At 39.5% G+C, this 14,243-nt stretch overlaps 1 protein-coding gene across 10 annotated transcripts in view; it reads right to left on the bottom strand.

The window, feature by feature from the left end:
• Positions 1 to 1,473: 1,473 nt before the first annotated feature.
• The window catches only part of wnk3 (WNK lysine deficient protein kinase 3), a 52,564-nt gene continuing 39,794 nt past the window's right edge, over positions 1,474 to 14,243 (bottom strand). For 5 of the 10 annotated variants that reach the window (XM_081385982.1, XM_081385990.1, XM_081385991.1 and 2 more), the window contains 15 exons: positions 13,790 to 13,830; positions 13,563 to 13,692; positions 13,354 to 13,470; positions 13,106 to 13,207; positions 12,505 to 12,553; positions 12,154 to 12,306; positions 10,316 to 11,934; positions 9,716 to 9,956; positions 9,271 to 9,360; positions 7,244 to 7,326; positions 5,882 to 6,210; positions 5,557 to 5,792; positions 5,350 to 5,448; positions 4,671 to 4,852; positions 1,474 to 4,055 (listed from right to left, as the gene is read on the bottom strand). In XM_081385982.1, the coding sequence (XP_081242108.1) occupies positions 3,609 to 4,055; positions 4,671 to 4,852; positions 5,350 to 5,448; positions 5,557 to 5,792; positions 5,882 to 6,210; positions 7,244 to 7,326; positions 9,271 to 9,360; positions 9,716 to 9,956; positions 10,316 to 11,934; positions 12,154 to 12,306; positions 12,505 to 12,553; positions 13,106 to 13,207; positions 13,354 to 13,470; positions 13,563 to 13,692; positions 13,790 to 13,830 (3,918 nt within the window). In that variant the 3' untranslated portion in view covers positions 1,474 to 3,608. The remainder of the gene's footprint in view (positions 4,056 to 4,670; positions 4,853 to 5,349; positions 5,449 to 5,556; positions 5,793 to 5,881; positions 6,211 to 7,243; positions 7,327 to 9,270; positions 9,361 to 9,715; positions 9,957 to 10,315; positions 11,935 to 12,153; positions 12,307 to 12,504; positions 12,554 to 13,105; positions 13,208 to 13,353; positions 13,471 to 13,562; positions 13,693 to 13,789; positions 13,831 to 14,243) is intronic. The other 5 variants (XM_081385986.1, XM_081385985.1, XM_081385984.1 and 2 more) reach the window with 5 other exon arrangements.

Below are 14,243 nucleotides of genomic sequence, written 5' to 3'. Positions count from 1 at the left end.
AAATAACATCATTTCAACATCTTAAAATAGTCTTCATAATTAATGAGGCGTTTTAATATCCCTGATCAACAACACAACATTGTCAGTATAGAAAATAATTGGATCAATCGTTCGGTCTCACTTTTTTGCGATCATTCTACGTTGATTTGTATTGTAATCTTTAAAGTTTCTCCTTACCTGTTGAAAGTATGATGACGCACTAGCGTATTTCTAAAAGCTGATTGGCTTGAATTGTTATCTGTCAATGATTGGATATGCGGAAGGAGGCAAATTTCTTTCTTTCTTTCGCAAATTTAATTGAGTATCCCCTCTATTTACAATACGGAGTATGAAAGAATAAACTGTAGACTACATATATTTATAATTGCTATATTCTAAGGACTGTAAATGATTTAAAGAGGGGAAAAAATACATTTTCAAATAGTCACTCTGTTCTGTAACACACAGCAACAATGTTTCATATAAAGAGGAAAAGTTAGTTAGATTTTTTTCCCCCTTTCAAATTTGGCAAAACACTCATAGAAATGAAGTAATAGGGAACAGAACGTTCACCTAATCGAAGAATGACTAATTTACAAGGCCATTAAATACCTTCCTTCAGGGCATTTAGTTATGCAAATTATATAGGGTTGGTTGAGTGGTAATAATTCTACAGGTAGCCTATCTTGTCAGAGTTTTATGAGCGGGCCGTCATCCGCCGGGGGTCTTGCATGGGTTTCTTGTTCACAGTGAAGAGCATTATTGTACTCGTGCCATGCCAACTGCTTAATCCCCCCCATTGATGCATATAGACCGAGCTATCACAATAGGCACATTGTCAAGGGGTTTGGCGACTTCTGGACCCACAGCAGAACATGCCTGATCTCAACAGACTGTCCACTGTAAGCTACAGTGGTAAACACTCCCATCGGAGAGAAGAGTAAACGCTTAAAATCACGCTTCATTGTATGAATGTACAGCTATGGCAGCTACAGGCTGATTCATTTTCTTATCTGACATCAAAACCTTGCTTTGTGGTACTTATTTTCAAATTTTTAAGTCTGGCTAACATGTTTCTTATTGAACAGTAGCTGATATGTGATTCTTGTCTTTGCATTGATGGAAATTTTAATTATATTGCCTATTAGGCTATCACTGATTAGAGATTGGCAGAAGAAACAGGTCTTGTCATATTGTGATTGTATAGAGTAAATAATGCTTGCTCTCTTTTCAGAATATTAGGACACTGAGACCTCTACCGGTATCACTGAATATTACAGGCAGTGTAATCCGTATAACGCCGTTAGTACGAAGTGTTAAGAGCATAGCTACAGTTCAGAAGTTTGGGTCAGTAGGAAGGACTAAATGTATGACAGTAAAGAGATTTGTACAAAAATACAATTTTTTCAAATAAATTCTGTTCTTTTAAACTTTTCATAAAAATGTTATAGGCAGCACATCTGTTGGGTCATATAAAATAATCTTTAACACTTTGATATTTAACATTTGATGTTTATTTTTGATTAGTTACAAAACATAAATAGAATCAACAGTTGAATTAGTTACCATTTACAGTCGCTAAATCACCAGCAATAAGTTTAGTCCTCTATAGATTATTTGAACTTAAATAACCTTTAATTATTGGTGGTCCCCCTAGTTTTACTGAACAACTTCACCCAAAAGTTACTCCACTGTAGAAATGATTTGACTTCTAATATTCCCAATCATTTGCACTGAATTAAAATCCCTCTAAAAATCAAAAATTAGTATCAGGTCGTAATCTTTGAACACACTTCTGGGGTAAAGCTGTAAGCCAGGGGAACTCAAGAAACTGTTTAGGACTTGTGTCTTATAACCACAGCTTTCTCAAACACTGATCAGTACACAATTTTACATTTTTACAACCCCTTTCAAAATACAAAAATAATGCTTTCTTTTTAGATTACATTTTTGTAACACTTCAGCAGAGGGTTATCTTTACATTTCCCATTTGTACAGATCAAATGGCTAACGTTGGAGTTTTCTCAGACACAACAGCTTTTTGCTCACCACTGTACTGTGGGTTTACTGTAAGGAGGTGGGTCTTGTCTTTAGAAAAAGGACATAAAATACTGGAAACTGTATGATCCCAATCCTCTGTAGGCAACGGTCAAGTTGACTTCTTTTTGTAACATCCACGAGTTCTAGCATTAGCACAAATTAAAAAGCTTCACAAAATGAATCCGTTCCTCATTCCCTGTGCACTTTTCACAATACATTCCATCCTGTCCTTCTCATGGATGCCTCTTTCATACCAACCTTCAGTTCCTTTTTTCAACAAAACATTAAAAACAGCCAGTTTTCTGTATATGGGCATTGCAGGTTTTTGAATGCTGACTGAATCTTCAGTAGTCTGGTTACAGGTCTGATTTAAAGTCTGGGCACTGATATCTTGGTCTAGATGAATCACATATAAGCTTTATGATCAGTGTAGAAAAATACACCGTAGAAGGCAGCCTATTTCTGAACCTTCTCCCGATCGTAAATTTGCATGGCAGTTATGTACGTGTCTATATCTTATTTAGCACCAGAGCAGTATCTGATGAAATGCCGGATTCAATGAGGAACACATCTTTTTGCCAGTGTTTTGCTGATGCGCTGCGTTCACGAAAAGCAAACTCACAGTTCACAGATCACAGTTCGGTGTTCACGGAAGCACATAACGGGACTGTGCAAAAATAGACAAGAACAAGAACAAGCTGCGTTCACTTCACTTGAGCTTCCCAAACAGCCGTCTAGTCTTGCACTCTTCACCATGGGATTAATGTTAATAGTGTAAACCTTAAAAATATGAACGCCTGCTAGTGAAAAATACTGCAATCACATTAGCTAGTTTCATTTGAAATCAAATGAACTGAAGAACTGTTTTTTCTTCTTCTCAGAATCAATTGCAGGATCGTAAAAGGAATTAGTCAATGGCTATTTGTTATTCTAGAAAAAAAAATCTTGGCTAAATCTAAAACGTTACCGCTATTTATCATTGTAAAATATAATACATGAGAAGCATGCCTTATCCGTGCACAACACGTCTTTTCGACTGGGTTCGTAGCTAAGATGATGGCTGCAGGGTTACCATGCTCTGCGCTGGAACATGCGATTGATCTCGCCACCGGCAGAATCCGTTGTGCTCTATAAAGATGGCGCTTCGCTGCTGACGTCTGCTTGTTGTCGTTTCTGTGCGTATATATAAAAAAATATTTCTTTTAAGCTATACAGACCCACGTCACAACAACACAGAAAAGAATTGAAATATCTTTACTAATTGCACTTTTTAAAATTCAAATAGTCCTTTTGTTTGAAGCACTGATAAATAAAAACAAAGAGGATCATATCTCATCTCAAAAAATTTCTCTATATAGGGCGAGTTCAGGTCCAACTAAGCCAGATATAAAACTTGACGGTGGGGAAACACACAGAGGATATGTATTGAAAAATGCAACACAAACACACACTCACACAAATACACACACTACAGTATTTATACACCCCCATACCCACACACACCAACACGCAACCACTTGCTACTAATGTCCTTCCTGTACAGGATGTACATCGGGTATTCCTCTCCATCTTCTCAAACAGACCTCATCTCACTGCTGTCCTAAAGGAAGGGTGGACGTGGAGGGTTTGGAGTGAAGTTTGGCACTGGAGGGCAGAGCGGAGGTGGAGCACGAGCAGAAAATGGTGTCTTGATTGGTGGTGGCGGCGGCTGGGGCAGAGGCAGCTGTGATGCTGGTGGCGGGGGGCAGGGGAGACCCTGCTGCAGTCATGAGCGAGGGGGAGGCGCTGGGGGGAGGCGTGCCAGACACCAGGGGCTGGGATCCTGTCAGGAGCTGGACCTGCTGCGGGTGCAGGGGACACGGGCTGTACTGCAGATGTGCATTCTGCTGGGGAAGGGGAGCGATGGGAAATTTCGTTGAAGGCGCCTGCGTTTGTCCACTGATGGTGCTATAGGGGGTGGACGCCATTGTAGTAATGCTGACTGATACAGGAGTACTTAAAGGAGCCCCGGAAAACCAACCCGATGAAGCTGTTGTCTGCAAGATAGAAACATTATTTACTTATTATTTACTTCAATAACAATACAGAGGAATCCAAACGTCTGAAACTATATTGAAAATCAAGGACTTAAAATTTAAATCTGAAAATAATCAAGTTTTAGTTTACCTTTATACCCTTATGATTTTTTAATGCGGAGCGAGGATCGTCCAGTGAGTCTAAGCACACAGGTGTGGTAATGGTATTGAATTACTTGAAAACGCTCCTATTTTGCTTTTTTCTAGTGTTCTTAAGGTGAAGTCACGATTACCATTATTAAGTTTTCGTGAGTTTTTGTGGACGAAACAGTGAAACAGAAAGGTGAAAGATTTTCCCTGTCAGATTTCGCAACGGGTTCAAGTTGGTCAATCGAATTTGCTGCACTGACCAACAGAAATCTGCTTGTTTTGAAAGAGACTTGTGTGAGCGGTGCTTCACACACTGCTACACTATTGACAATGGACAAGGAATGTTTTTTGCTTGCAAAATTTCACTAATGTGATCGTACCTTTAGACTTTTGAATCCCACTGTATAATCACAGCAAAATATTTGAACCTATAGGCTACAGGATAGTGCAAATGGAGACACTGTATTTGTTGCATGAATGCTTTACCTCAGTAGTCTGACCCCATCCGCCCAACTCCTGCACTTGTTGGATCTGTTTGATTTGATTCAGTGAAGGCTTAGGCTGAACAGGGCAAACGGCTTCTTTTGACCACTCATCAACAAGCTTGTGCAGTTCATCTGTGAATGTGCTCTTTCTATTGGCAGAAACCTGGCCTGAAGGACTCTGGTCTGAAAACAAAATGATGGAATTGTTAAAGATGCCAATAAATAAAGACAACATAATCCTTATTAATTACAATACCATTCAAAAGTTTAGTATAGGTAGAGTTTTTGTAAAAAAGTCTCTTATGCTCAACAAGGCTGCATTTATTTGATCAAAGTAAATATCGTATTGGATATTGTGAAATATTATTACAATTTAAAATTGTTATTCCTGTGATGGCAAAGCTGAATTTTCAGCATCATTACTCCAGTCTTCAGTCACATGATCCTTTAGAAATCATGTTGATTTGATGCTCAAGAAACATTTCTTATTATTATCAATGTTGAAAACAGTTTTGCTGCCTAATGTGTTTGTGGAAACCTGATAAATATTTTTCAGGATTCGTTGATGAACAGAAAGTTGAAAAGAACAGCATTTACTTGTAATAGAAAACTTCTATAACATAATTTTTTTTTGAATGGTAATGTATTATTATTCTGAACATGTTCTATAGCTTTAGTACCTCTATCAGCAGTCAGTGATGGGGTTTTCTCAGGCTTGCAGTATGAGTGAAGCCTGCTTTTCTCCCTACCAGAATGACTACTAGACTGCTGAAGACTCCCTGAGTGTGTGTTTTAAAAGCAACAGGAAAACCGTAAAAGTGGATTATAGTAACAAACAAACAAAACAACAAAAAAAAGCTAATTCTAACTCTTCATTATGGCATTACCTTGGTGTGTGACTCCATTGTTATCCATGTGAGAGTGGGGTCGGGGCCGGAGCTTGGCTTTGGCGGGTCGGGGTCTGCGTGGGGAGATGGCGAGGGGTGCAGCGGGTAAAGGAGAGGTCCGGGGCAGGGTCATGGACAGGGGATGTCTGTGGTCTTTCAGAGAGCGGAGCTGCCTGTACAAATCCTGCAGCTCTCGGTTCTGCTGTGCCTGCAGGGACACCACCTCTTTGATGTGTCTACAAAGATAAAAGAGATGAGGAAGTAATAGTAGATTTAGAAGTATTAGTATGAGAAGAACAACAGTGCAGAATTCAACTGCTCTCACTTCTCTCTCAGCTTATGGAGCTCTTTCCTCAAATCTTCATCCTCCACCTCGCTCTCATCGTCGCTGCTGCCCAGGGGCGAGCGTGCGTGACTCCTGGGTGGGTGGGTGGGCACTGTAGTTTTCCTCTCCTCTTTTTCACCATCCTTCCCTTTCGTTTTCCTCCTCTCTCGCTCCAGGTCAGGTGACACAGGAGAGCTGTCCGTCAAATTTTCCTCACTTTGTTCGGCTTGTGTAACTGAAAAACGGCCAACTTTTCTTTGCGTGAATCCTTGGCTTGGTGCAGCTTCCTGCTGTGAAAGGGGCTCTGCGGACTGGGACACTGGAATCACCTACAAGAAAAGAGAATAGGAAGTAGCAGTTACTTCACAAAGTTAAAATTATTTGTGGTAACTGCGATCACAATAAAGACAAAAAGAGACAATATGCGTAAACTGACCAACAGCTTAAAAAAAATTGGATTGGATGGACTTGTCATACATCAGGGAAAGTCACTCAGTGATCTTATTAGTCATGTTGGAATGATTGTGTTTATAAGGTAAGCACATTAACACCACATAACCACACCACATACAACATAAGGTTGTAAATGGAAAGCGTTATTCAAACAATCATGGCGGAAGCAAGTTATTATTGATTTTATATACACTACCGTTCAAATGTTTGGGGTCAGCAATATTTAAAGAATATGAATACTTCAGTATGGAATCATTAATTTGATAAAAAGTGAGAGTAAATACATTTAACATTACAAAAGATGGCAAATCAACAACAACAAAAAAATTGTTCATCAAATAATCCTAAAAATTGTACCAGTTTCCACAAAAATATTAATCAGAGCTACTGCGTTTGACATTGATAATAATAATAATAAGAAATGTTTCTTGAGCTGCAAATCTGAATATTAGAATGATTTCTGAAGGATCAAAAGACACTGAAGACTGGAGTAATGATACTGAAAATTTAGCTTTGCCTTTGCCTAAATTACATTTTAAATTGTAATAATATGAACATAAGTCACTTCTTTCAAAAACCTAAAAACTTTTGAAGGGTAGTGTAAATATGTTGTAATAATAAATGTTGGTGATACAATTTAGTTATTTGTGCACTGTTGATGAAGTAGAACAATTTCACACTTAATGTGCATCTTTTGTCAAATTAGATCTGCCTTTGTCAGTTGGAGAAATATGACATTATCTTTTTTCTAGATCTCAACCAAAATAATTAATAATTCCATTTTCCAAACTCCAAACTTGGGTAGAAATTTTCCCAGCAGCATTTCTATGTTAACACTTCTTCCTGTCTGACAAGAAACTGAAAAGATTGAGCTATTGCAAAGTGAGAATGGCAGAACAATGGCAGTACCTGAAAACGCCCTCGGTGCGAGCAGGGTTGGTTATTTGCAGATGCCTCCCTCTCCTCCTCCAGCCCTTGGCTGAAGCTGCCATCTTATCAGAAGGAATAAAGAGAGAGACGCAAAGACGAGGGAACACAATGACAATAGTAAAATGAAATGGGAATATACAGATAATGAAAATAAAACACACAAATAAGCACACACACAGAAGACACCACAGACACAGGAAGATGGCATTAATAACTACATCACACAACAGATCTTTGACTAACAAGCATCCATGCATGTTCACATGGTGAGATTTTAGAGTTAGCATGTCAAATTACACCATCGCTGGCAGTCGGTGGACATGAATACGGATATGATTATCATCTCAAATGCCATGCTGAGTGGACGCAGAGTGTGATGGGGAATGGGTTTGGGGAGGGGTGGCAGGGAGCAGATTTAACAAACAGTAAAGCCAGTTTATGGAAGAACAATCTCTGCACCATAACTTCTAAAACATTAGAGAGTAATAAACAGAAGTATGCCCCCATCCATCCACACTCACATGATTGCATTCATCTGTCAGACTCTAATATCACTACCTAGAGAGCGGCAGTGATACGAGTCAGCATGTGTGAATAATCTACATTTACTGCGTGTTCATGGTGTGTTTACAGAAACACTGTATCATTCCTAGTTGATGGTCCTAAGGTGCTTTTCATGATACATAGCCATACACACACACACACACACACACACGCATGTTGAATATGTACAGTCTGTCAGGCTTAAATTGCTAAAAACTATTGCTTTAGACTGATGATATATTACATGTAGGCTATGTTAGGAATGGCATACTACCATATAACTTATACTAAGCGTATATTTTGCCCAGTATAAAATTTTTCAGTATTTATGGAACATCCAGATGACTTAGATATGACATTTTCACCAAAATGTGTTGAATACAAGCCGAGAAAAATACAAGGAATACTGTATCCCATCATACTTCTTATACTAAGTATTTATACTGTGCATAGAATGCAAATGCAAATTATTAAGCAATAAAATCTGCAAATTCTAACACTAATCTTTTTTGACTCATTACTTGATTAGACATGCCACTGAATGTACAAAAGTTTGGGGTATGCTCACCAAGACTGCATTTATTTAACCAAAAATACAGTAAAAACAGTAATATTGTGAAACAATATTACAATTTAAAATAACGTAACTATTTAAATATATTTAAAAATGCGATTTCAAATATTTGCTATTTGAATGCAAGTCTTTACTGACACTTTTGGTCAATTTAACGCATCGTTGCTGAAAAAAAGTGCTAGTTTCTAATTATTTCTACTACTTATTTCTTCTAACTCTTACTGAATCCAAACTTATGATAATGAAATGTTGAAATGTCTATCAGTGCATACTGTGTACTTTTTCACATGCCAGTTTTTAAACAAAAACTGTAAGGACAGCAGTATGCTAGTATTCCATTCCAAACAAACCCATGGACATGCAAAAAAATACAAGAAATAAAACCTTCTGAAAGTCTGCCCAGATAGGAAAGAACAGGATATGATCAAAAGTTCAGGGAGAAATAAAAATCTACGCTTTTATGAAAAATGGACTGCTAGCATCTGAAAAACAGCTGTTCGATTTACTAGACATTAGAATTACTTACTTGCTAAAGCTTCAGTGAGTTAATTCATATATATACAGTGTCAATGGTGCATAAAATGTAAATTCAAAAATGTAATGAGGGCCAGATTAATTTCTCAGTATTAAAAAAAAGTTTGCAGCTGTTATTTTTGCATTAGAATGGACAGAAATTTAATTCGATTGGGCACGGTTAACAATATGTAGTATCTAGTATCACGCCTCTTCAATTCCTAAACAAATAAAAAATGAACAGGTGCAAACTTCAGAGTCTGGCCCATGTAATTTGTAAACAAGGGTGCTATTTCGCAACTGCAGGTGCTCTGGGTGAGTGAGGCAGGGTGCAGGAAGGTGAGGGACACGGGTGCCGCAATACTGCACTGCATACGCTGGGGATGGAGACTCAGATCCAGGTGCGACGCACAAGGGTCATCCCTCTTAGATTCTCTTTCCTTTCTACACTCCTCTGTTCTTACCCCTGGGTAACCCATGCAGACAAAACAAAAAGGAGGCTACAACATAAATGTTAATGTACAGCAGAACAATTCCTTTTAAACAAAAACTGAAGCAAGAAAAATGTATCGCTAGATGATGTAATGATATCAGTACAGACTAAGCAAAGCAACAACCACGTCACCATGGAAAGACTATTAGGATTAATAACTAATTATTAATTCTAACAGTATTTTTAGAAATTAAGAAATCCCTATCTAGCAAGGTAAGACTCAGCTATATTATTGGCTACATTCATTTTAATCTAAACATTTGTTTTAGGTCAGTGCCCACCCACATCCCTCACTCGCTCTCTCTTGCGTGCTTCCTATGGACACTACCTTGCTGGACTCTGGGCTTCTTGAACAAGCTGGCGGAGTGGCGCAGTTTGCATGCCCAGCTTTTGAATTTGCGAGTCCAGGATTTCTTGCTAACAGGATTTCTGATACTAGGACATGTCAGGTTTAGGCCAAAATATCCACCTCCTTCATTGTGCTGATGCTGCTGCTGTCCAGGCCACAGTGGGATGGGCGACTGAGAAGAGGAAGGCAAAAGAACATCTCCAGGGAGGGAAGGGGGAGCCTGGACACAACATGTGAGCAACAGGAGGTGAACAAACGTAAGATGTGAGAATAAAATCTCTCTGTCTTTATGAAAAACCACATTTTGACTAAAGTTTTTCTAATAAAAATAAGCAGTTTTTTTTAAATGATAAAAGATCATGACAAACTATTAATAAAGTTCTCTTTAAATAGGCTTAATTGTCATTTCACGTGGACAGCTGTAATGCCTGAAATGTCAGAATTAATTCAGAAATGAAAAAACATCCACACTATTGAAGGGATATATGAACTGCATTTTAATGGGTTTTTGAATAAAATGGATTGGGGAAAAAGAGAATTAGCTTCCTGCCACTGATCTGTTATAAACAACCCACTTACGCTTACTGATGTTTCACTGGGCACTTTCGGGGATCCAGGCTCCTGTGGAGGGGAAAGGAGGGAGCATGGAGGGGATGTAGAGGAGAAGGATGATGCAGGCTGTTGTTGCACGGCAGAAGGGATTGTTTCCTCCTCACCTGCTCTCTCCCGCTCTCCATCTGGAGAGGTGGAGGAAGAACGAGGGGTGGTGGAGGAGGTGGTGGAAGAGGTGGAGTGAGGGGAGGTGTCTGAGGAGGTGACAGGAGGTGGGGAGAACGTATAGGGGGGCTCTGAAGACTCATCAACTGCTGTGGAGGCTGCAGCAGACCCCGAGGGGGCAGGAGGAGGGCCGCCCGTGGAGCCACTTCCCAGAGCTGCACCGCTGCCGCTGTGCTCCTGATACAGCAGAGTCCTCAGTTTCTCATCCAAAGTCTTGATTCGGTTGTCCACAAACTCGATTTTGGGCGGGCCTTCGCTGTCTGACTCGGCAACCGAGGAGGGCTGGGCAGGAGAGGGTGTGAATGTATGGGAGAGGGTGGGAAGAGTAGTTTCAGAGAGTGGGAGGGGTGGGAGAGAGATGTCCGAAGAGGGATGGGGTGGGGCGGAGTGGCTGACGGTGTCCTCACCAGTGGACAGCTCAGACTCCGCCTGCTGGACAGATGCCTGCTTCTGCACAGCCGGAGGCACTACAGTTTGTGCCATAGGCATCATATCATGCGGTACCTGCTGAAGTAACATCTGCGTTTGCTCTGTGGAGAGCTGCTGCGGGATTACAGGCTGAAACTGAGCTCGAAGCTGTAGGGGATCCTGGGTCTGGAAGCAATGCTGAGGATGCATGGACAGCATCGTTGGGGCCGGTGTGGTTTCTTGAGACACATACTGTTCTATCGTGTGGTGTTGGATCTGCTCGGCATTGGCTGTTTGCTGGAGGCCATGTTGCTGCAAGAATGCGGTCTGTTGCATTGCTAGCTGTTGAGAATCAACATGTACTTGTTGGTGAGGGACCTGCTGAACTTGGGCAGCTGGAAGGCCTCCCTGCAAAGGGAGCGTCTCCACTGGTATCGGCTGTGATAGTGCTTTTGACTCGCTAGGCTGGAGAATAGGTGGCTGTGGAGCAGCCTGGAGCACTGGATGAGGTGTAATCTGTGGTTGCTGAGCCTGTTCGGTGGTGGCCATTGCTAACTGTAGTGTCTGGGTCTCTTGAAGTATATCTGGTGTCCGTGAGGGTGCCATTTGGGCTTGAGCTAGCAATTTCTGTGATGGATCAGCGTAGGTCACCAGAGATGCTGGAGGGGTCCCATAAGCAGACAAGTTAGAGAGGGGCTGTTCACCCTCACCTTTAACTGCAGCATCTCCTTGTTCCACATTGGAGCCTGTGAGGGCTGCGACTGCAGGGAAAGGAGCGGCAGAGGTGCTAGAAGCCATGACAGGGATTGAGCCAGCAGTCAAGGTAGCAGAGGAGACTTGCTCTACTGTTGGCAAGGCAGAGGGTGTTATATCTTTTTGGGCAGCAATGGCCGAGGCTGACATGGATGCAGGGGCTGATACAGTAGAGACCAGAGGAGAGGATGCAGATATTGAAGAACTTGGGGAAGATGCTATCCCAGCAAAAGACTCTGAGCGCTGAGGGCTCTCATGATCTGATAATACATTAGACAGAGTAGAAAATTCTTCAGATGTCATTCTAATTAATATCCATCTTATTAATTATCATCACTATATGGGTATCTTAGCTGAAATTAACAACAGAAATGTTGTAAACTTTCACTCAATCCATTTTAGTTTGGATTATGTAAGTAATTTCAATTTCAAATTTCACACCAGACAAAAAGTACTGTGCATCACAGTGAATTCTCTACCTTTCTCCATTTCTATGGACTTGGGAACTAGGCTCTCTCCCATTGGTGGGGAAGTGGAAGCTCCCTGGTTGGAGTGTGAGTCACGATGGCGAATGGTTTGGTTAATGAAGAATCGCCAGCGACCCACGGGGGAAGACTGAGGGGCTGAATCCACTTCACAAATAGGAGAATAGCACAAAAACATTATTTTGCTACTAACTGTAACAGTGTAAAATTAAAAAAGTCTGGGTAAATATTTATTTTTTATTTTAATCAAGATAAAAAGACACCAAAGTTACAAAGACAATACAACTTTAATCCAAACTTTATTCTTCAGTTTCATTTATGGCAAGGTCAGAAGGTTATACACACTTGTTGTACTGGATGGGGTGCTCACATGGAGTTGCTCCAAGGACCCAGTCTGAGACAGGAAAAAAACCTCATAAAATTAGCGTTAAAAAATTTGGGGCCAGTAAAAAAAAAAAGAAAAAAAAAATGAAAGAAGTTTTTAGCAAGTTACATGTTTTTTTATCAAGTGACAGTAAAGACTTTAACATTAAATATAATTTTTAGTGAACAAATAAATGCTGTTCTTTTGATCTTTCCATTCATCAAAGAAAATCCTAAAAAAAAGTATCACAGTTTCCACAAAAATATTAAGCAGCACAACAGTTTTCAACATTGATTATCAAATCAGCATATTAGAAAGATTTCTCAAGATTAATGTGACACTGAAGACTGAAGTAATGGCTACTGAAAATTCAGCTTTGCCATCACATGAATAAATTATAAAAATACATAAAAAAAAACAACAAAAAAAAACTTATTTTAATTTGTAATGATATTTCAAAATAATACTTTTTTTTTTACTGTATTTTTGATCAACTAAATGCAGCCTTGGTGAGCATAACATTTGAATGTTAGCATACATTCAATGGCATTTCAGAAACAAAAAATTAGGTTAGGGTTAGACCTGTGACTGAGTGCTAAGTATTCCTTGAGCTTTCTTCACTATAGCTCTCAGCTCCCCAACAAATTTCTCTTTCTCGGGCTCAAGGACAAAATCCTCTTCCACCTAAACAAAACACATTGAGAGGATATTTACCAGTGAAGACATACTTAAATACAAAAGCAACAGGTCAGGATCAGCTATCACAAATTCACTTAATATGTTGCTTCTTAAGAAGCAAATGATTCACATAGCTGCTGAACATATTTCACCATGTAATCTGCAATGTCTTCAGGTGCATCTCCCTCAATGTCAAACTTGAATGTGACCATCTTGTTGCTGTGAGTCTCCAATTGACACTCTACCATGTTGTCCCCTGTTCCTGAGACCTACAACATAGACAGTGTTCATTATATATGATTCAATTAATTCAATTAAAAGTAAAGCTCAGAAATGATTATAAATATTGTGATTTACATACCTGCAACATGCTGAGTTGAAAATGAGTTTTTTCAGTCTTTTGACAGGATGATCTCCTCTGAGATTTTACCTTATCTAGTTTTCCACTGGCCCACAGCGATTGAGCCTCATCTCCATTGGCAGGAACAGAGCTGGATTTATAAAATGTAAAAAGATTTAAAAAAAGATCTGTTTGTGCACAGTTAAATGTATACCAAATATTTCAAAAAAGTACATAAAACTACTAACCCTGATGAGGAGACCCTGTTAGCAGACTGATGTGGGCTCTCCTGTTTAGACAAGATAAAAGACACAAACAAACACACAGGAACCACAACATACCAACAGAAAAACAAAAAGAAAAACAAAACATCAGTTATGTAATGAGTTATGCAAATAAAAAAACAAATAATAAAAAAATTCATAAGTAAAATTAAAGCAAAGTATTACACAATACTTTGTGTAAACCAAAAATAAAATGACTGTCCTGAATTCAAGAGACAAAAAATTGGTTTGATTTTTGTAAGTTAAACTTTGGTTTTGCAGGTGTTAAGATGTGTTAAGAAGTAGTGGGTCTTGCATCTCAAGTTAACAGAGTTAGAAGAGATGTTTGTTTGTCTTCTACCTTCATTAATCTGTTCTGCAGAACCTTCACATTCATGTATATGGGTCACTTTTATATATTGCAATAAACTCGCTCACT

The sequence above is a fragment of the Scardinius erythrophthalmus genome, assembly GCF_964197995.2.
Source record: "Scardinius erythrophthalmus genome assembly, chromosome: 15".
Lineage (NCBI taxonomy): Eukaryota > Metazoa > Chordata > Actinopteri > Cypriniformes > Leuciscidae > Scardinius > Scardinius erythrophthalmus.
Note: the sequence above shows the minus strand (reverse complement) of the source record. Positions and strands in the feature narration are given on the sequence as shown.